Source organism: Sapajus apella, unplaced genomic scaffold, assembly GCF_009761245.1.
Source record: "Sapajus apella isolate SASKATOON/1434 unplaced genomic scaffold, GSC_monkey_1.0 scaffold119, whole genome shotgun sequence".
Lineage (NCBI taxonomy): Eukaryota > Metazoa > Chordata > Mammalia > Primates > Cebidae > Sapajus > Sapajus apella.
The window spans coordinates 2,378,265-2,399,087 of record NW_022437059.1 but is presented as its reverse complement, the minus strand read 5'-3'; the positions used below and the strand labels follow the sequence as shown (position 1 = coordinate 2,399,087).

The 20,823-nt window shown below is 36.8% G+C and overlaps 2 protein-coding genes across 2 annotated transcripts; one reads left to right on the top strand and one right to left on the bottom strand.

Moving 5' to 3' along the window:
• Positions 1 to 3,749: 3,749 nt before the first annotated feature.
• LOC116538512 (olfactory receptor 10K1) lies at positions 3,750 to 4,925 on the bottom strand. Its single transcript, XM_032260955.1, has one exon. The coding sequence runs from the start codon at positions 4,849 to 4,851 to the stop codon at positions 3,910 to 3,912; it is 942 nt and encodes a 313-aa protein (XP_032116846.1). The 5' UTR covers positions 4,852 to 4,925; the 3' UTR covers positions 3,750 to 3,909.
• A 10,691-nt stretch (positions 4,926 to 15,616) lies between these two features.
• Positions 15,617 to 20,248, top strand: LOC116538380 (olfactory receptor 10T2-like). The gene is made up of 2 exons (XM_032260752.1): positions 15,617 to 16,834; positions 19,198 to 20,248. Exon 2 carries the CDS (start codon positions 19,225 to 19,227, stop codon positions 20,167 to 20,169), a length of 945 nt encoding a protein of 314 aa, XP_032116643.1. The 5' UTR covers positions 15,617 to 16,834; positions 19,198 to 19,224; the 3' UTR covers positions 20,170 to 20,248.
• Positions 20,249 to 20,823: the final 575 nt, after the last annotated feature.

The window sequence follows — 20,823 nt, the reverse complement described above, 5'->3', positions numbered from 1 at the left end:
AAATTAGAACTCAGGATTAAGAAATTCATGCAAAACTGCACAACTGCATGGAAAGTAAACAACCTGCTCCTAAATGACTACTAGTTAAATAATGAAATGAAGGCAGAAATAAAGGTGCTCTTCGGAACCAGTGAGAACGAAGACACAATGTGCCAGAATCTCTGGGACATATTTAAAGCAGTGTCTAGAGGGAAATTTATAACACTCAATGCCAACAGAGAAGCCAGGAAAGATATAAAAATCAACACCCTAATGTCACAGTTAAAAGAACTAGAGGAGCAAGATCAAACAAATTCAAAAGCTAGCAGAAGGCAAGAAATAACTAAGATCAGAGCAGAACTGAAGAAGATAGAGACACAAAAAGATCCCTTCAAAAAATCAGTCAATCTAGGAGCTGGTTTTGGGGTAGAATTTTTAACAAATACTTAACATGTACCTTCAAATCTGTCAGGAACTATTGAAAGTTTTATAATATGGGACGTTATTTAATTAGATCTTTATTTTAGAATGATGGTGATGACAATGATAATAAAAATCAACATTAAAATAGTTCTCAGTATATGCCAGACAACTGTTTTAAGTGTTGACACATATTTTCTAATTTAACAATCATAACAACCCTAAGACTTCCCTGGCAGCAGTGTGAAGAATGGATTGGGGACCACAGTACTTGAAGTTTTTGCAGTAATCCAGAGAAGACAGGATGATCCTGTAAAAATAGGGGAAAAAATGTGATTGAGGACCTTTTAGCCAGTGGAATCTATAAGACACAATGGGTGGTATGACTATTTAAAAAAAAAAAAGTGGTGAAGGAGACTTCCATATGCTTGGTTTGGTTGCTAGGATGGATGGAGTTAATATTCACCAAGATAAGTCGGGAAGGTGGCAGAGCAAGACTAGGGGGGACATAAAATTGCAGGACTGTCATGGCCATTCATAAAACAGATATTTCTGTTATGCCAGGCACCATACAAGGAACTGGATCAACAAAGCTGTATCTGATACATAAACCCACGCTGTCAGTAAATTCAAATTCATTGCAGAGAGAAAGCAGAAAAAGCATTTATGCCCCAAAATCTCAGGCAACAGAAACAAAAATAGACAAATGGGATTATATCAAACCAAAGAACTTCTTCCCAGAAAACGTGACAATCAAAAGAACAAAGAGCCTATGGAAAGAGAGAAAATATTTGCAAATCATGTATCTGGTAAGGGGTTAACATTCATAATATGTAAAGAACTTTAAAAACTCAATAGAAAAATAATAACCCAATTATAAATGAACAAAGAATCTGAATAGATATCTCTCAAGATATATAAAAGTACAGCAGGTACATGAAAAAATGCTCCACCCCACTATTCATCAGAAAATGCAAATTAAAACCATAATGAGGTATTGCCTCACACCTGTTAGAAAGGCTATTATCAAAAAGACAAAAATAAAAAAGTGTTAGGGAGGTTTTGGAGAAAGGGGAACCCTATACACTGTTGGCAGTTGTAAATTAATACAACCAATATGGAAATCAGTAAGAGGGTTCCTCAAAAAACTGAAAATAGAACTACCATGTGTTCTTATAATTTTGATATACTTGATGTATAAAATAAGAATGTCAAAGGGATATCTGCACTCCTATTGTTTATGTAGCATTATTTACAATAGTCGAGGTGTGGAATCAACCTAAGTGTCTAATGGACAAACGTATTAGGTTGGTGCAAAAGTTATTGCAGTTTTTGCCATTGAAACAAGTTATCTAGAAAAACATAATTACATAATTGCTTTTGCATCAACCTAATATAAGAAAATGTGGCATATATACATAATTAAATATGATTCAGCTATATAAAGAAAGAAGTACTGTTATTTGCAATAACATGGATGAACCTGGATGATATTATGCTAAGTGAAATAAACCAGGCACAGAAAGACAAACACCGCATGACCTCACACATATGTGGAATCTAAAAAAGTCAAACTCATAAAAGCAGAGAGTAGAATGGTGGTTACCGGAGGCTGAAATCAGGTGAGGGGTTTAGGGGAGAGTTTTGAAGTTGTTTGTCAAAGAGTACAAAATTTCAATTAGGAGAAATAATTTTAAAATCTCTATTGCATATAATGGTGACTATAGTTAATAATAATGTATTATGTTCTTGAAAATGGCTAACGGTAGATTGTAAGTGTTCTCACCACAAACAAATAAGTACATGAGCTAAAGGTATGTGTTAATTAACTTTATTTAGTCATTCTACAATACCTATGTATATCAAAATATCATGCTATACATCATAAATATATATAATTTTTATTTCTCAATTAAGAACCATTTTATAAAAAGCATTTATACAGGGCTTCTTTGCTTGTCTTCAGCTCACCCAGTTCTTGCTTCAGGGGTTTTGCACACATTGCTTCTTCTGTCTAAAAGCATCTCCCAAAATAATCCCCTTTACTTGATGACTTTTACTTACCTTTCAGGTTACATACAAGGTAAGTGTCAGTTTCTCTGGGAAACCAACCCTACACGATTCAATCTAAATTTGGTTTATCTTAGTATTCTCTCCTCTATCCCCTGAATGCACCTTTTCTTCAGAGAATAAACTTAAACTGGTAAAGTATTTTCCTTCATTTTTCTGTTTACTGGGACTGTCTTGAACCAGACAATAAGGTCTATAAGGGCAGAGACCACATTTATTTTGTTCATCATTTATTTCCAGTAGCTTTAAAACAGTAGCTAGTACATATTAGGAAATGAATAAATATTTGTTGAAATTATACAAGATACAATAAAAATAAGTCCTCGTTGTGGCAGAGCCTAATCTCATCAGTTGGGTGCAGCAGGCAGACAAGGGAGCGCTTAGAGGAAAGCAAGATAGCTGGGATGCTCTTGAAATATGAGAGCAAGTATTAAATTAAGTAAAGGAGATGAGCTAAAGAGAATAGCCAACACATGAGAACACAGAATATTGTCACTTTTGAAACAAGCAAATAGTTGATTAGCTTCAGAACGTACAAGAAGGCATATAGAAAACAGACAAAATTAGAAACGATAATACTGGAGAGATAGGCAGAAACTAGATGATAGATCTGTGATAATGAAGGATTCTTGGCATTATCTTGTGTGGCAAGGGGAGTCACTGGAGGGTTTTTCATGGGTTCTTTGATCATTCTAGGACTCTAGCCCTCTAGTAACATTAACTCAAGCCTTTTGCTTGGAATTAACTTGAGATATTTCAGCAAGTAGGCAATGCTTGTAGCTTCCTTGAAGAGAGCAAATTAATATGGTGGTTCAGGAATAAATGTGGGGACTAAGACAAACTAGTATGTGAAGGACATGCATTTGCATCAAGAGAACCATGAAGTGGTTCCACCTCAAAGAAAGAAAGAACAAAACAACTCCAAGTAAAGGCAAAGATATTTCAACATGTAGGTTAAGGAAATGAGTCGGGGACAAAAAGGCCCACCAAGTTTTCTAGCAGAATGTGTGGAAACAAAGTTATCTCGAGTCTTTAGAAAAAGGAAAGTAAGGATAGATGGATTTCCTGGTCTTTTCCTTTTTTTGGATACATCTTTGCTGTCTTGATGTATCCAAGCTGTCTACTTCAAGACATAGCTCTCATAAGTTTGGATGCATCTTTGCTCTCATATTAGTTTTTGAATTTGCAATCTTTAAAGCAGTAAAATATAATTAAATTTATTATGGAACTGAGGGCTCTGTTCCCATATCTGATTAGTCTTGTTAAAGTATCATGGACAGTGGAAAGACAGACTGTCTTAACTTCTGTGAGCCTCATTCTTCTCATATGTGAAATGTTCTTACATTACAGCACAGTTGGACAATTAAATGAGAAAATGTATAAAAGCACACATTTTCCCTGGCATGTACTAGGCATTAGTAGTTTTAAAAAAATGGCTCTTTAGTTAAGAGAATATAAAGTTTGGCCAATTGTCCTTCGTAGGGCTGATTTGAATTCCTTATTTCTCAGACTATAAATCACTGGATTGAACAATGGGGTAAGGATGGTATATGATACAGATATTAGGGTGTCTTGGCCTAAAGAGTAATTGGTCTTGGGCCTTAAGTAGATGAAAGAGGCACAACCGTAGTGAACAGTTACAACAATAAGATGAGAGGCACAGGTGGAGAAGGTCTTGTATCTCCCAACGGAAGAAGGGATTTTCAGAATCGCAGAGATGATGCGGACATAGGAGACTAGAATAAGTAGCAGAGGAATAACCAAGACAAATACACCAAGCATAAATATGACCAGCTGACTGAGGCCAGAGTGCTGAGATGCCAGTTTAAGGACAGGGGAGATGTCACAGAAGAAGTGATGGAGCTGATTTGAGGAGTGGAAGGGCAGACGAAATACCAGGGAGGTGGTGACCAGGGAGACAGTGAAGCCACAGGCACAGGCAGCAGCCACTAGTCCCATACACACCCCATGTCCCATGAGCACTGTGTAGCGTAGTGGGTTACAGATAGCCATGTAGCGATCATAGCCCATGGCTGCCAGCAGGAAGGAGTGAGAACAGCCAAGGAAGAGGAAGGAAAACATTTGGATGGCACAGCCCACAAAAGAAATGGTCTTCTTCTGGGCCAGCAGGTCAACCAGCATCTTGGGTACAATGACGAAGGTGTAGCAAGTCTCAGAGCAGGAGAGGATGGCAAGGAAGAAGTACATGGGGGTGTGAAGGGCTCTGTACAGCACAATGGTGGAAAGGATGATTGCATTGGTGCCCAGAGTGAACAGGTAGAGGAGCAGGAAGGTAACAAAGAGCAACTGCTGCAGCCTGGCCAGGGATGAGAAGCCGAGGAAGATGAACTCTCTCACCACAGTCTCATTGACCTGCTCCATGGAAAGTACTTCTATGCAAGAGAATCAGGGACAGAGGTAGAAGCCAGGATCCAGAAAGGAGAGCAAAAATGTACGGGAAATTTCACACCAAGTTTGCAGGTGGCAGGCATTTCCAGATATTTGGTGGGATTCTTCATTCCCTCATTAAAATGCCTGCAAAAGAAGAATTGGGTGAAATAGGCAAAAGAATAACTGACAACCAGTTTGGAGGCCTTTTCTAATGTGAAGAACAGGTTACCTCTCTGTCTAAGAGTTAGGAAATTTGCTAATAGTTTTCCTTCTTTTCTTTCTTATATAATATGTAGATTATTGTTTTTCTCGTTCACTGTAAACCCAAGGCAACTCACCTTCCAAAGTGAAAAATGTTAACTTCAGCTACCTGAAGCTGATCAGAATATAGAATGAAAGAATGAATAATGTTAAGACATAATCATGTGGATATCAGTTTATCCAACCATAAAATGAGAAAGGAGAGAAAGTATTTGATGATCTTGAAGTAAAGGTGTGAGGACACATGCATTTATTGGGAATTTTTTTATATCTCCAAGAGAAGGAAAAGAAATACTATTGGAAGTTCCGCAAGTTGAAACATTGAGTCAAGAATGAAACAAAAAATAACATTAACCAGAAGCGGTGGCTCACAGCTGTAATCCCAGCACTTTGGGAATCCAAGGTGAATGGATTGCTTGAGGCCAGGGGTTTGAGACCAGCCTGGGCAACATAGCAAACCCTCATCTTTACTAAAAATGCAAAAATTAGCCAGGTACGGCAGCACATGCCTATAATCCCAGCTACTCGGGAGGCTGAGACATTAGAATTACTTGTGTCCGGGAGGCGGAGGTTGCAGTGAGCTAAGATTGCGTCACTGCGCTCCAGACTGGGTAACAGAGTGACAATCTGTCTCAAAAACTAAATAAATAAATAACAGTACATTAGCATAAAGAAAAAAATTCTTTTTTCAGGAAGAGAACAATCACTAGGGTATTAAAGAGAGATGATTGACTTTGTGGCATTTGCCAACACACTTCACTTTTCTATGCTGAGATACATGGAGAAACTCAGAGAAAAAGAAGAGTTTTGCAGAAATAACAGAGCTTGCCACAGGGTGTGGGCAAGAATGGCACACTTGGGAATTTGGCCAGTTTTCCCTACCCTGCTGTAAACCTTAGGCTTTGTATCTTTTATATATTGTTATGTTAATAAGATTTCATTTGAACATTCTGCCACTAAAAATACTTTGCAAACTGCTATAACAAATTATTTCTAAAGTCATCTTAGTCCTAATTTTTTCATGGGAACATTTTTCAATAACCCATCCAAATAAGTAAAGAAGGTGCTATCTGGATAGAAAATCACCCAGTATGTATTTTTGGTATCCAGCCTTCATTTATATACTTCTGAAGCTACTATATCATTTTGTGTTGGGAAATTATTGCCATCTACTACCAGAATTTTGTTGTTGTTACTTCTGCATTTTTCTAGTCAAGAGCAACTTTTTTTGTTTTCTGAACCCTAAGTTAATTCAGCAGGCATTCCTGAAATTCATTATATCTATTCATAGATAGAATAAATTCATAGAATTTGGAAATGATGTTTTTTCTTTCTTATTAGAAACTCTTTCTAAACTTAGTTGACATAATTACTTATATAATGTTAGTCTAACTATAAAGATATCACTACTATATATAAACATAGAAAAAGTAAATACAATATATACCTCCATTTATATTTGTATGTATGAGTGTGTGTGTGTATTAGTTATGTTTTTATATACAGAAGGGTAAAAGTTTCCCTATATAATACCACCTTCTCAGAAGATGAATTCCTGTATTTTCAAAACAGTGAGGAAATCTAAACTTATGGTCATTGTTTTGCGTTTCCTCATCACTTTTCCAAAAGACTTTGATTTGAATCTTCTTTCAACTAATCAACCTCTAACCACCACTAGGCCCTCACTCAACTGAATATGATGTAGAATGTAGACCACGGAAGCTAGAATTATCTGATTCTGAAGGACTACCTGTATCTAACCAATACCAAAGAGAATTGTTTAGATTATTTTTTGCTCAGGCACATGAGGCCATCTGATTCTAGTCCAGTGGATTTTTACATAGTATTAATATAAATCCACAGCCTAGATGAATCGTGTGAGTGATATAATTGTGTTTTTATGATTTATGGATTCAGCTCCATGGTGCATCTGAGAAGGCAGCTTCTATCTGCTTAAGAGGCCATTAGGGACCACCACCGTGTGTTGTCATCTGTACTGATAGAAAGACATAAGACCAGGAAAATAAAAATTCTCATACTGACAGATACCTTCAAGCTATAAAATGAAGATGAAAGATCTTCAGTATGATGTGAAAAGATTTAGGTTTCAGGTCTAGTTTTGTGTGACTTTAGATGAGGTACCTAAATTCCATATTTAGATTTTTTTAATTAAAGAGATAGCATAAACAATAATGGAATAAACTGCTGAGATACATGGAAGGCACTAAAGCAGAGGATCCCTGAACATTTTACAAAGGAATTTTGACTAAGATAGTAGGCAAGTACTATGACCCCTAGGAGCCTTTCCTGCTCAGAGGATCAAAGACTCTAGTTAGATGATCTCAAAATCCCCTTAATTGTGATATTTTAGAACCTATGAGTAGAATTCAGGCTATGATCCTTGGAGATGGTACTTCAGTGTTTAATTTTTCTAATTCCTCAGATGTTCCACTGGGATTTTATGTAATCTGGGTTTAAATAGAGACATAATATTTGAGGTTGCTGGGTTCCCCCCAGAAGAAAGCAATATACAGAGTTTTCACATGTAAAACTTTTAAGAAATACAAATATTTATTTTAAGGAAAACATCAATCAATTAACTGGGAGAAATTATGTAGGCAGCTTCAGATAGTAAAGGAGTAGAATTTTTAACTTCTTAGATACAAATAAAAATCTTTAATTTCTCCAGGTTGCCATATTAAAATGGAGTTTAAATACTAGAATTCAATTATAGCTAAAAGCATACATCCAGGAATACACAGCAGAAAGAGAAGTTGAAAAGTGAGAGAAGAGAGAGGAGTATCTGTTTCATTTAATCCGTGAGTTCACCAATGAATGAAAAAGAGTAGAAAAGGAAGGGAGGGAGGGAGGGAGGGAGAGAGGCAGGGAGGGAGGGAAGGAAGGAAGAAAATGAAATCCAGCTAGGAGTGAGAATAACCCAATATGATCAGCGAGAACAATTCAGATATTTTTTTTTCAGATGGAGCTTCGCTCTTGTTGCCCAGGGTAGAGTGCAATGGCACAGTCTTGGCTCACTGCAACCTTCATCTCTGGGGTTAAAGTGATTCTCCTGCCTCAACCTCTTGAGCAGCTGGGTTTACAGATGCCCATAACCATGCCAGTCTAATTTTTGTATTTTTAGTAGAAACAACATTTCACCGTGTTGGCCAGGCTGGTCTCAAACTTCTGACCTCAGGTGATTCACCTGCCTCGGCCTCCGAAAGTGTTGGGCAAAGTGTTGGGATTACAGGCATGAGCCACCATAACCCCAGCCAAATTCTGAGAATTATAAAGGTCATTCTCAGTCACTCTTAGTACCTACAGTGAAAGGTAGCCTTTGATTCTCCTTTTTAACTCTGCCGCTTACCAGTAATGTCATCACTGATCTCCATGGGGGACACAAAGAGAGGCTTTCTCAAACACTACTCATCATTCAAGTCCAGGCCCCACAGAACCCCAAACTAGGTCAATGTTCCCACTGCTCAGTAAGTACTTACATTGCTTTCTCCCTTCCAATTTAGAGAGAAACAGCTATTCAGTTTTTGGGGTCTCCTGACAAGTAGCGTCAGAGCCACAGAGCAGAGCCTGAGGAAATAACAGCAGAAGAGAGGGAAGCTGCCTTGAGATAGAAACTCTCATCTGCGTCAACAGAGCCTCATCTATCCATCAGGATTCCCCAGTTCTCCAGATAAATCTCCATCTTTAGAAGTTCTGATGACCAACATGGGCTATGGTTATTAGAAGCATGCACTGTAATCACTTGCCTCCTGAGGCTGGATCTACTGCCTTGGAGGCGTTGTCTTGAGGTTAATTAGAAGTCAAGTTTATTTTGGAAAAAATAATGTCATCAGTTTCTCAAAGGTGGCCTCAGTTGAGGAGCCTGGGGAGTTGAAGCCATGACCATAATTAGCCCATGTATGCTTTGAAAGTTGAGTCCATCTGTGATGGATTCTGAAGGAGAGCCCACCACAATTAAGACTGTAATGCAGCAGACCAAGTGGAAAATTTTTACTAAATTTTAAATCAGAAGATTGATGAATTTGTCCAATGACACTCAACTTTAGAAGTTTCTAAGAATCAAAAGAGGGCTGAATTACAAATTTATTTTCCAGAAACTCTAATTAAGAACATGAAGATGTTTGGCAAAAACCTAAAATTTTAGTAAATATATCAAATCTAGCTAAGTTCTATCATCAAACGGTGTGTTATGTTATGAATGTATTTTACCAGAATGACAAAATAATATAGAGTTGTAAGTTTTATTCAAGTTAACTATAAAGCCAATATAATTCCAACCCAAATCCCTGCATGCATTTTGAAATTACCCTGACAATCAGATTTCCAAGATTTACATGAAAACACAAAACAATTTTGTAAATGGCAAGTAACATAGGCACTGACTCTTCCCAGTAAAACTGTGCTTTAGTAATAACAAAGAGCATGCTATTGGTGCAGGAAGAAATAAGTAGTATAGCAACAGAAAGGAGAGCTCAGAAATTAATGTATGTGCATTTGAGAACTTGGTCTTTGGGGGAAATGACCTTACAAGTCAGTGAGATAATTATAATTACTTACTAAATAATACTGGGAAAGCTCTGTGTACTCCACCACTCAGAAGGAGGTGACCTGGTACAATATGAAATGGTTTATTTAAGGCCCAGTTACTGCACTGGCTCTGTGCCAACACCTAATAGAGCCCCATGTGTCTGCCCAAAGCAGAATAGACTCTGAACCAGCAGCCAAAGGATTGTGTCCATTCTCTAATAACAAAAATATATGTCTGAGAACCAATGTGAGGGGAGATGAAATGATTCCTTCTGGTATTACTCCTAATGACTTACATGCATAAGTTTGAGCTTTGTGAAATAATCTCTCTAAGAACATCAGAACTTCTAAAGATGGTGACTTATCTGGAGAACTGGGGAGTCCTGATGGATAGAGGAGGCTCTGTTGATGCAGATGAGAAACACAAAAATGGAAAATTGAGATGGCCCCTTAGCCACCTCAGTCTACTTTGTCTTTCTGTTCCAGTAATCTCCAGACAAAAATGAATCTTAGTATTTTAAAGAAAAATAGGGCATTGCCACTACACTACCAAGGCAGAAAAGAGTATGTCTAGAATCTAGATGTTCTAGGACATTTTTCATTACTTCATATACAAAAGCAAAATTTAATAGAAGACTAAAACAACCTAATTTAGGCAAAGTCACTAATGGCTCAAGCCCTTCAAAAATGTTGGGGTACGAAGTGAGTTCAAAAGAATATAAATAGGTGAAACTTTAAAAAATTATAAACATCAGTGATAGTCATGTTAACTTACAGAAACAAGGATTGCAGTAGCTGTTTTCTTTTACTGCTTGCTTTATTATGTATATATGTCTATGTTGATCATTTTCTTACCTTGCCTTAACCTACTAGTTTATACAAAGTATGTTGATGGTGTAAAACATTATAATTCCATCTACAAAGAAAAGGCTATCAAATAATTTACTAACTTGTGGAACTCAGTGTTTCCTTTTTGGAGATAAGTATGGGTACCTCTTTGTGTGAGGCATATTTGCATTAAATTCATTATTGTTTGGAAATTTAAACATGAACAGAAAGATATATGTGGATGGTGAATATCTAGAAGGGAAACCTGTGCTGACTCTGTTTTGCTGGTCCTTAGTATCATACTTAAACTTCCAAGTTCTCTATACCGCAATGTAGGAATAAAAATCCTGGACATCCTGATGTCCGCTTTCCATGTCACCTGGCCAAAAGGGTTTCACAAAGAAGGAGCATTCATGAAACATGTGGATGGGAGAAGAGGGAAGCCAGTTGTTTGGGGCAGCATGATATGCCAGCACTTATCAGATGATAGATGTGGACTTTTGCCTTTCGAGTTCAGATTTCCTGAGAATCACCCATCAGTACTGCAGCAGCCAAGACCATCTGTGAGGGCTTCCTGTGATCCATGCAATTCCGAAATCAAGGGCAGCTTTCCTGACATCTATTCTCCTAGTCTTCCAATATGTATATAAGCCTCTACTTTCTCTACCAAACCTGTTTTAAATTCTTAGACAGCTTTCTATTTACTCTCAAAAAGTAACAATATGTAAACCTACCTCAATCTTTGCAATAGATGCTAGAGTTTTGATTTTTCTTGTCTATATTTGCAACAAATTTATAAATGCCATATTATTAATTTTAATAGTTTTCTCAGAGTTTGGGTAAATGAAATTGTTTTTTGAGAAATTGCACATTACCCACAAAATGAAATTGCTGAGTCAAAATATATTCTCATTTCAAATTTTAATATGCATTGCGTTAGCACACTATCTCTACAAAGGTAATAAAACTTATACTTTCATTAACAATATGTGAAGATGCCAGTTCCTCCATAATGTATATAATGTTACCTTTAATCTTTTAAATTCTAGCCAAGATGAAATATAAAAATGATACCTAGATTCCATTTACATTTATTTAATTAATAGTAGAAGTAAAACACTTTTTTTTGGTGTTGTATGTAAGATTTTTTTAAATTGCATTTTAGGTTTTGGGGTACATGTGAAGAACATGCAAGATTGTAGCATAGGTACACACATGGCAGTGTGATTTGCTGCCTTCCTCCCCATCACCTATATTTGGCATTTCTCCCCATAATATCTCTCCCCTACTCCCCACCCCCCGCTGTCCCTCCCCTATTTCCCCCCAACAGACCCCAGTGTGTGATACTCCCCTCCCCGTGTCCATGTGTTCTCATTGTTCAACACCCGGCTATGAGTGAGAACATGCAGTGTTTGATTTTCTGTTCTTGTGTCAGTTTGCTGAGGATGATGGTTTCCAGGCTCATCTGTGTCCCTACAAAGGAAACGAACTCATCATTTTTGATGGCTGCATAATAGAGAAATGCAAATCAAAACTACATTGAGATACCATCTCATGCCAGTTAGAATGGTGATCATTAAAAAATCTGAAGACAACAGATGCTGGAGAGGATGTGGAGAAATAGGAACACTTTTACACTGTTGGTGGGAGTGTAAATTAGTTCAACCATTGTGGAAGACAGTGTGGCGATTCCTCAAGGACCTAGAAATAGAAATTCCATTTGACCCAGCAATCCCATTACTGGGTATATAACCAAAGGATTATAAATCATTCTATTATAAAGACACATGCACACGAATATTCATTGCAGCACAGGTTACAATAGCAAAGACCTGGAACCAACCCAAATGCCCATCGATGATAGACTGGACAGTAAAACACTTTTTAAAAAATTGTTGTTCAACTTTTGAAAATTATCTATTTTATTTTCCTATTACATTTTTTCTTTATAGATTTGAGAGACTACTTGGTTCAACAATTGTGTTTGACCTTTAAATTAAGTGTTCCACCTTGTCTTTTATTTTTATTAGAAAACATTTCCAGTTCTGTGAAGAAGGTCATTGGTAGTTTGATGGGGATAGCATTGAGTCTATAAATTTCTTTGGGCAGTATGGCCATTTTCACAATATTGATTCTTCCTAAGCCTGAGCATGGAATATTTTCCATCTGTTTGTGTCCTCTCTTATTTCCTTGATCAGTGGTTTGTAGTTCTTCTTGAAGAGATCTTTTACATCCTTTGTTAGTTGTATTCCTAGGTATTTTATTCTCTTTGTGGCAATTATAGATGGGAGTTCACTCATGATTTGGCTCCCTGTTTCTCTGTTGTTGGTGTATAGGAATGCTTGTAATTTCTGCACATTGATTTTTTATCCTGAGAATTTGCTGAAATTGCTTATCAGCCTAAAAAAGTTTTGGGCTGAAACGATGGGGTCTTCTAAATATAGTGGATCTTATGGTAGGTAGAGAACAAGATGGTGGTTATAAGAAACTGAGAAGGAAAACATGAAGAGGAAATGAAGGTAAAAATAAAAGAATATAAATGTGTTTATCAACACTGATCTGTACACTTAAAATGATAAAGATGGTGAATGTTATATGTCTATTTTACTTCAATAATTACTAAGTCTCATTTGGTTCTCTTTTATATGTTCTTTGTATATACTTATAACATTTGTAATTTCTAGATAAATCTCTCCCTTTAAAGATTTTTCTTTTAACTAATGATATATTTTACCTAGAGTAAACTGCATATGTTTAAAATGTACAATTTGATGAACTTTTATAAATGTAGTACAAGTGAAATTAGCACTACCATAAAAATAGCAAACATTTATTTTTACCCCATGCACTTTCACAATCTATTCCTCCCGTCCTAAATTATAGTAAATCACCGATCTACTTTCTGTCACTACAATTTAACTTTCGGTCATCCAGGATTGTATATAAATGAAATAATATAGTTTCTATTCATTTTTGTCAAACCTCTTTGGCTCAACATAATGACTTTAAATTTTATTCATGTATTTGTATATCAGTAGTTGTTTCTTTTTATTGCTCAGTGCATTCCATTGTATGGATGTATTGCACTTTGGGTTTTTTTACTGTTTAAAAATTCTGGCTGCTACATGTAAAACTACTATACACACCTGTGTATAAGTATTTCTGCAGACATGTGTTTCACTTGTCTTGGGTAAATATGTGGAAATCCAGGTCACTTTGTGGTTGAATGTTTAAATTTTTAAGAAACTACCAAATTGTTTTCCAAAGTAGTTGTAATTTTGCACTCCCAGAAGTAGGTAAAAAGATTCAGTTGTTCCACATTTTTGCTTGACAATTGCTATTTTCAGTATTTTGTATTATAGAAATTCTAAAATGTATGTAACGGTGTCCATCATGGTTCTGTGGATGTTCGTCATTCATCTTTTTTTGTGTTTATTGGCGTGTGTGTGTGTGTGTGTGTGTGTGTGTCTATTTGTCTGTGTGTGTCTATGTGTATTTGAGAGTGAGAAAAATCTGATCCAGTATATTGCTTTTCCTCATTGGGTAATTGGACTTCTAATTATTTATTTGTCAGAATTCTTTATACATTCTGGATATAAAAAATGCCATATGCAATACACATCATACAAATATTTTTCTCAATCTGTAGCTTGTATTTTAATTTTCTTAATGTTGTATTTTTTAAAGCACAAGCTTTTAAGTTTGATGTTTTGATAATATTTAATGTATCTGGTTTTTTCCCTTTGGTTTGTGTTTCTTGTGCTCTTTAAAAAGAAAACATCCTAATGTAACAAATATTTTCTCATAAAATGTTTACTGTTTTAATTTTTATATTTAGGTGTATGATCTATCCTGAGTTAATCTATGGCATTCAGGAAGGTTTAATGTTTACAGTGTTTTTTTTACATGAGGATTCTTAGTTGCTCTGGCATCATTCGTTGAAAAGACTTTTCAAACTAAATTGCCTTACACGTCTGTTGAAAATCAATGGACCACAAAGAATATGTCAGGTGAAGCTTATATTTAAGTATAGTTAAGGCAGTTCGAGAGTGGGCTTTACTGAGACCTAGCTTATCTTTATTACTAAGTCATGAGATTTTGAGACCTTTACTGGAGGTCTCAGTTGTTCTCTGACATTTATCCACCCCAGCTTGTTCAGACTCAAACATCTTCCAACCTCCTGTGAGTTCTAGGAATTAGTTAGCTAAGAGCCTCCTAGTACTCTTTTGCCCAGTCTTACAGAGTTTCACCTTATGCTTACACATGTCAGTAATCAGCTCATTATGCAAAGGTACCCATATGGATGTTTCTGGAACTCTTTCACTAAATTGATCTTCCTCTCCAGTATTTTGCTCCATTAATTATAGTTGCTTCAGCCTCTTCAAACTTCAGTTTTCCTCTCCTCAGCCCAACAGGACTACTGTGAGGTCCTTGAGTTTCTTCTGTAAAATAGAAATGATACTGAGCTAATGAATGGATGATGACTAATATGAAAAACGGGTAGAAAAAAAGGTTTGCTGTGATAGCCCTTCAGCCCTTTGATGTCTAAAATGACCCATCAATGTAAATAATTCTTAGTTCCAAATATACGTTTCTTTCTCTACAGAAATCACATTAACATTGGAATAATGAGACTCATATGTCATGAAAATTTACTTGTATTAGCCCATATTAATTGAAAATCTCATATTTCTCAGAATTAAAAATTGAAACACAGTAAATATATGATTTTTTTTTAATACCACAAAAAAAAATTCTGAATCCTTCGCAAAAGGAAATATTGGTGGCCGGGCGTGGTGGCTCATGCCTGTAATACTGACACTTTGAAGGACAGATTGCCTGAGCTCAGGAGTTTGAGACCAGCCTGGGAAACATGGCAAAACCCCATCTCTACTAAAAATACCAAAAATTAGCCAGGTGTAATGGTGCGTGCCTGTGTCCAGCTACTTAGGAGGCTGAGACCTGAGAATCACTTGAACGTGGGAGGCAGAGGTTGAAGTGAGACAAGATTGTGCTACTGCACTCCAGCCTGGGCAACAAAGCGAAATTCTGTCTCAAAAAAAAAGGAAGAAAGAAAGAAAATAAAATAAATATTGTTGGATTGGACTGGAAAGGTGTAAGGGGAGTTTAAGGAGTTTGAGACCCACTCATTTTGGTACTAAATGTGAGAACTGTACTTCCTCTCAGTAATGCTGTAGTGCCTTGTGCTTTTCCCTAGCTTAGCCCTCTTTGCTTGCTGTAATTAATTATTTATTTATTTATCTCATCTTCTAAACATCAAGCTTTTATCAGAAAGAAGTCAGTAGCTCTAAACTTTCTGAAAATCAAAGAAATCACATAAACTGATTGCAAAATATTCCAAGCTCCACCTAAAATATTTCTTATTTAGGAGATCCTAGGGTAAAGCCCCAAAATATGCATCTTCACGTGCACTTCAGGAGGCTCAGATGTATACGGGCTCATAAATCACCATTGGTACAGATGAAGCCATCATTGTGCCACCTTCCCCACCAAAACCCTCACCAGAGTGCCTGAAGTATTATAGGTACTCAATGTATATTCATTAAATTAATGGACTAATGAATGCCCTGATGAATGTCTACATTGATTAATGTATTTGAAGAGATAAATCAAGCATGTAGTGGAATGTAGAAAATGTTAGAGTTTATGCCCTCTTATGATTCCAGTACACCTTATTCATAAAGCAAGAGAGTTATAGAAAAAATAATCTCATAATTCAACTAACAACTTTAAGAAGGACGAAAAAAATTGTCAAGAATGTCATTTATTTTATTCCTTAAAACAGTTCATCTATATTTAGCATCTATAAAGCTAATGATTAAGAAAGTCACAATCATCACTTCATTCAGCAAATGTAATCTTGCTCCAAAATGAATGACCAATGCAAAAAATTACAATATTTAAGCTATTCATCTTTTACCCGATCAAGTAAACCACATAATTTAGCTACTCAGTTTTTTTTTTCTTTCTTTAAGGTTGAATATTACATTTTTAATGCCTAGAGTCCAAGGAAGAACCTTCCTCGAAGGTCTCAATCCCCTGAGGCACCACAACTGTATAAGACCCAGGGATTTTGCTGGAGCCTGTGCTGTCAACGGCACAGAGCTGCTAAGATCGGGGCTGTACAATTACTTCCAGCTCACAGACCAGGCAGAGCTGTCTTTCATCTTTAAAAGCAAATGGCCCCTGGACTTTCCCCAGTAAGATCTAGGAGAAATACGCTATCTGATAGTTTTTAAATGTTTGCCTATTTCTCTCTCCTCTTTAGACTTTGATGGGATATGAGGAACATGGGATTGTGCTAAAACTGCCTGTAGATGTAAGTGTCTCCTTTGTACTATAGATGTAGGACTCTACCCTCTTTCTTATGAGTAATATCTGTCAATTTTCTCTAAAAATATTTTAAATACCAAAGAAAGATTCTGAGGCAGAAGAATTCATGGAAACCATGCACTGGTGAAGTGGGCCATAGCATCAGAATCCAGCATGAGAGACAGGACAGAGATTATATGGAGAGGACAAAGATGCAGCACACAAACCCTGACCATGTGAGCATGGGAGAGAGAGTAAATGCAGAGAATAACTAAGAGTGTAAACGGCAATATATTCCTAAAATAGACCTAAACTAGGAAATAGGGAGAAAATTCCTAATATGTACCTTGGCATCAGGAAAAATATACGGTGGAGTAAGGTGGAAGGATAAGAGGTAGGAGTGGATGGAAGAGTGGAACAGAAAGCCCATGGGGATCATACAGAGTAAAGAAGGCGTCAATCTATTTCCTAAGTCACTGGTGTATAAACTCACAGTACAAAGGAAATATTGAAACTAGAACCCAGATAATTCAAAAGACAAAACCCTAAATGGGAGACTTAAGGTATTTGGGATACAGTTCCTGCCTCATAGCTTATGCAACCTACATCTTGAGATTTTACTTCTCTGGGCCTCTGTTTCTTTGTAATATGAGGGGACTTGACTAGATGTTTAACAGCCTACATGTATTGACCACTTATACATCCAGAACTTCACTGTGGGCGTTTGGTGCTCACACAAGCCTTTTGGTGTATGCTATTATTGTTGCCATTTTAGAGATTAAATCGTGAGACCCAAAGCGATTTCCCCAACATTATAAATTGGCAAAGCCATGGTCTCAACCTAGGCAGTCTGACTCTAGAACCTGTGTCCTTCCCAGCCTCACTATGCTGCCATTCTAATCAATGATCCCAGGGCAAACTGACAGAGAAGTAAATTCAAACAGGAATCAGTCATTGACAGCTAGGTAGGGAAGCCTCCCAGGGGATAAATAATAAGCTGAGGTTTTATAGGCAAGATAAATACTAATTGTGAGGAATAACAAAAGTAGAAAAGAAAATGTGTGTAGAGACAGAGAGACAAAGTTAGTTATGTGTGGTGGCTGCAGCCAACCAGCTCGTCTACAGCTGAGGGGCAGATGTATGACCTAAGGCTAAGAACAAACACACCTAAGATGGTAATTAGGGCAAAGAAAATTCCAGAAACATTGCCATAAAATATATATTAAATAATTCGAAGGAAAATAAGACCCATAAAGAGATATGATCATTTTATTTCAATAACTAAAGGCTAGCTGCCATTCATAGAAATAAGTTAACATTATTGTAAGTATCTGCAGAGGACAAATCATAAACAATGGGTGACTATTTCAAGGAGGCATAGTTCAGCTTAGAAGTAGCCAAGTAAACTATGTAGCAAGGGAACAGCCTTCTTTGGTCAGTGACTCCTTAAAATTTGTCCTTGACTATGGAGGTTGGACAATACTTCCTACATTGCTATAAAGAGGTTCACAGAATTGTATGCAAGTTGAGTTAGATTTTTGATCTTTTTTTCTAAAATAAAAATAATTTGATATAAAAGTTTTAACATTTATTTGATCTCCCAATCAGACCAAAGATCTTCTCACAGATAATGATGAAAGTTCTTAGAGCATTATGTAGGCAACAGAGATTGAGGCCTGGGCCAAAAGGGTGGAGATCTCAGCCCACGTCTCATAATGCTCAAGCCTCATAATGCTCTGAGGTTAATTCGATTCTTAATCTCAGATTCCCACACACTCATGACAAGGGAAACCCCAATATGTGAGCCATCCCAAAGTCTTCACAACTGATCATGGGTAAATAGAATGTGAATACTTTTAAGGAAATTAAAATACTTATCTATGCCTGAACAAGCATTATTTGAGTTACGTATATGAGAGACTGGGTACATCACTTTTTATTTGCTTTGTTTTTCTGAATCAGATTTGTATAAGGTGTTAGCAAAGATAAATGATTTTTAAGGACTATCACTGTCATGTGAGTAAGCAAATAGTTTAATCTTTTTGAGCTTCATTTTCTTTCATAAAATGAGAGTATTTAATGAGATAAGGTCTAAATCACATTTTGATTTTACAGTATGAACATTCTAGGCAAATAGGAATACAGAGAATGGAAATAACTTACAAAAGTAAAAATAAATAATTTCAGGTATCTTGAATTGGGGTATGTCACAATTCATGTTCCTGATACTTCCATATACCCTGATCTATGTACTTAATATGTGTTACATATTTTTTCAGACCAGTATTGTCAGCTTTTTAAAAAAAATGCAAACTGAGTTTCTCTAGGGTCATTTCACTTTTGTCAAATTCTGTCTCCTCTCAATTTCAGGTTACCTAAGTCTAATTCCACTGACCAATGAAGAGACAGAACCAGAGCATGATTACCGAGTTCATCCTTACAGGCTTCTCAAACCTGGGGGATCTGCAGCTCCTTCTCTTCTTTATCTTTCTTTTAGTCTACTTGACCACTCTGATGGCCAACGCCACCATCATGACAGTCATTCGCCTGGACAGGGCTTTGCACACTCCTATGTACTTCTTCCTCTTTGTCCTTTCATGCTCTGAAACGTGCTACACTTTGGTCATTGTACCCAAAATGCTAACCAACCTGCTATCCGCAATTCCAACTATTTCTTTCTCTGGGTGTGCAGTCCAGCTCTATTTCTTTGTGGGCTTGGCTTGTACCAACTGTTTTCTCATTGCTGTGATGGGCTATGATCGCTATGTTGCCATCTGCAACCCTCTTAACTACACACTCATTGTCAGCCGAGCCACCTGCATGCAGTTGATTCTAGCCTCCAGCTTTTGTGGCTTCCTGATCTCTGTGATTGTCAATATCCTGGTGTTCAGTGTGCCCTTCTGTGCCTCCAATAGGATCAATCACTTTTTCTGTGACATTTCCCCTGTCATAAAACTGGGCTGCACAGATACCAACCTGAAGGAGATGGTCATCTTTTTCCTCAGCATTCTGGTATTGCTGGTTCCCCTTGTGTTGATATTCATCTCCTATGTCTTCATAGTTTCCACCATCCTCAAGATCTCCTCGGTGGAAGGGCAGCGTAAAGCCTTCGCCACCTGTGCTTCGCACCTCACAGTGGTCATTGTCCACTATGGCTGTGCTTCCTTTATCTATTTGAGGCCCACATCCCTGTACTCTTCAGATAAGGACCGGCTTGTGGCAGTGACTTATACTGTGATTACCCCACTACTCAACCCTCTTGTCTACACACTGAGAAATAAAGAAGTAAAGATGGCTCTGAGAAAGGTTCTGAGTAGATACTCATATTCCAAAACTGTATGAGTGGGCAGATATGGCAGTAAATTATATTCATGAAAGTTTCCTAGCTAGAACTTCAGTTCTATAAACATATTTGTCCTTTTCTTAAGACTCCTTGACAGAAAAAAAAAAAAAAAAGGAAGAAAGAAGGACTTTAGGTGACCTTGATTGTTTGTATTGAAAATTTCTTTTTCAAATTAGCCTATATCCAGTGCAAAAGTTATACCAATTGGTCTCCAGAAAATTATGTGAATATTGAAACTTTCAAGAGCACAAGCTGCATTGTTTTTATGCATTGCAAATACTTGTTTTGTCAGATCAACGCTACAAATGCTGCATTATCTTTTTTAGAATTCCTGGACTGTTAATACTCCTTTTATGATGAATATTTTCTAGAAATAATTTACTGCAGTTATTTTTTATTAAACTTATATATACATACACGTAAACACATATGTGTGTGTACATACGAGAAAGTATGTGTGTGTGTGTGTGTGTGTGTGTGTGTGTGTGTGTGTGTGTATAAAGTTTAACCCATTTCCTGTTTACAAAAAAAAAGTGGAGTTCTGTGCCAATGCAGTATTCTCAGGGCAAACAGGAAATGGGTTAAGGCAATGGTTTAATCTTTTTGAGCCTCATTTTCTTCTTCCATAAAACAACAATATTAGATGAGCTTTA

What these genes read in the sequence shown, in the direction of transcription:
- LOC116538512 (XM_032260955.1), bottom strand. Translation starts at nt 4,851, where the DNA reads ATGGAGCAGGTCAATGAGACTGTGGTGAGAGAGTTCATCTTCCTCGGC.
- LOC116538380 (XM_032260752.1), top strand. Translation starts at nt 19,225, where the DNA reads ATGAAGAGACAGAACCAGAGCATGATTACCGAGTTCATCCTTACAGGC.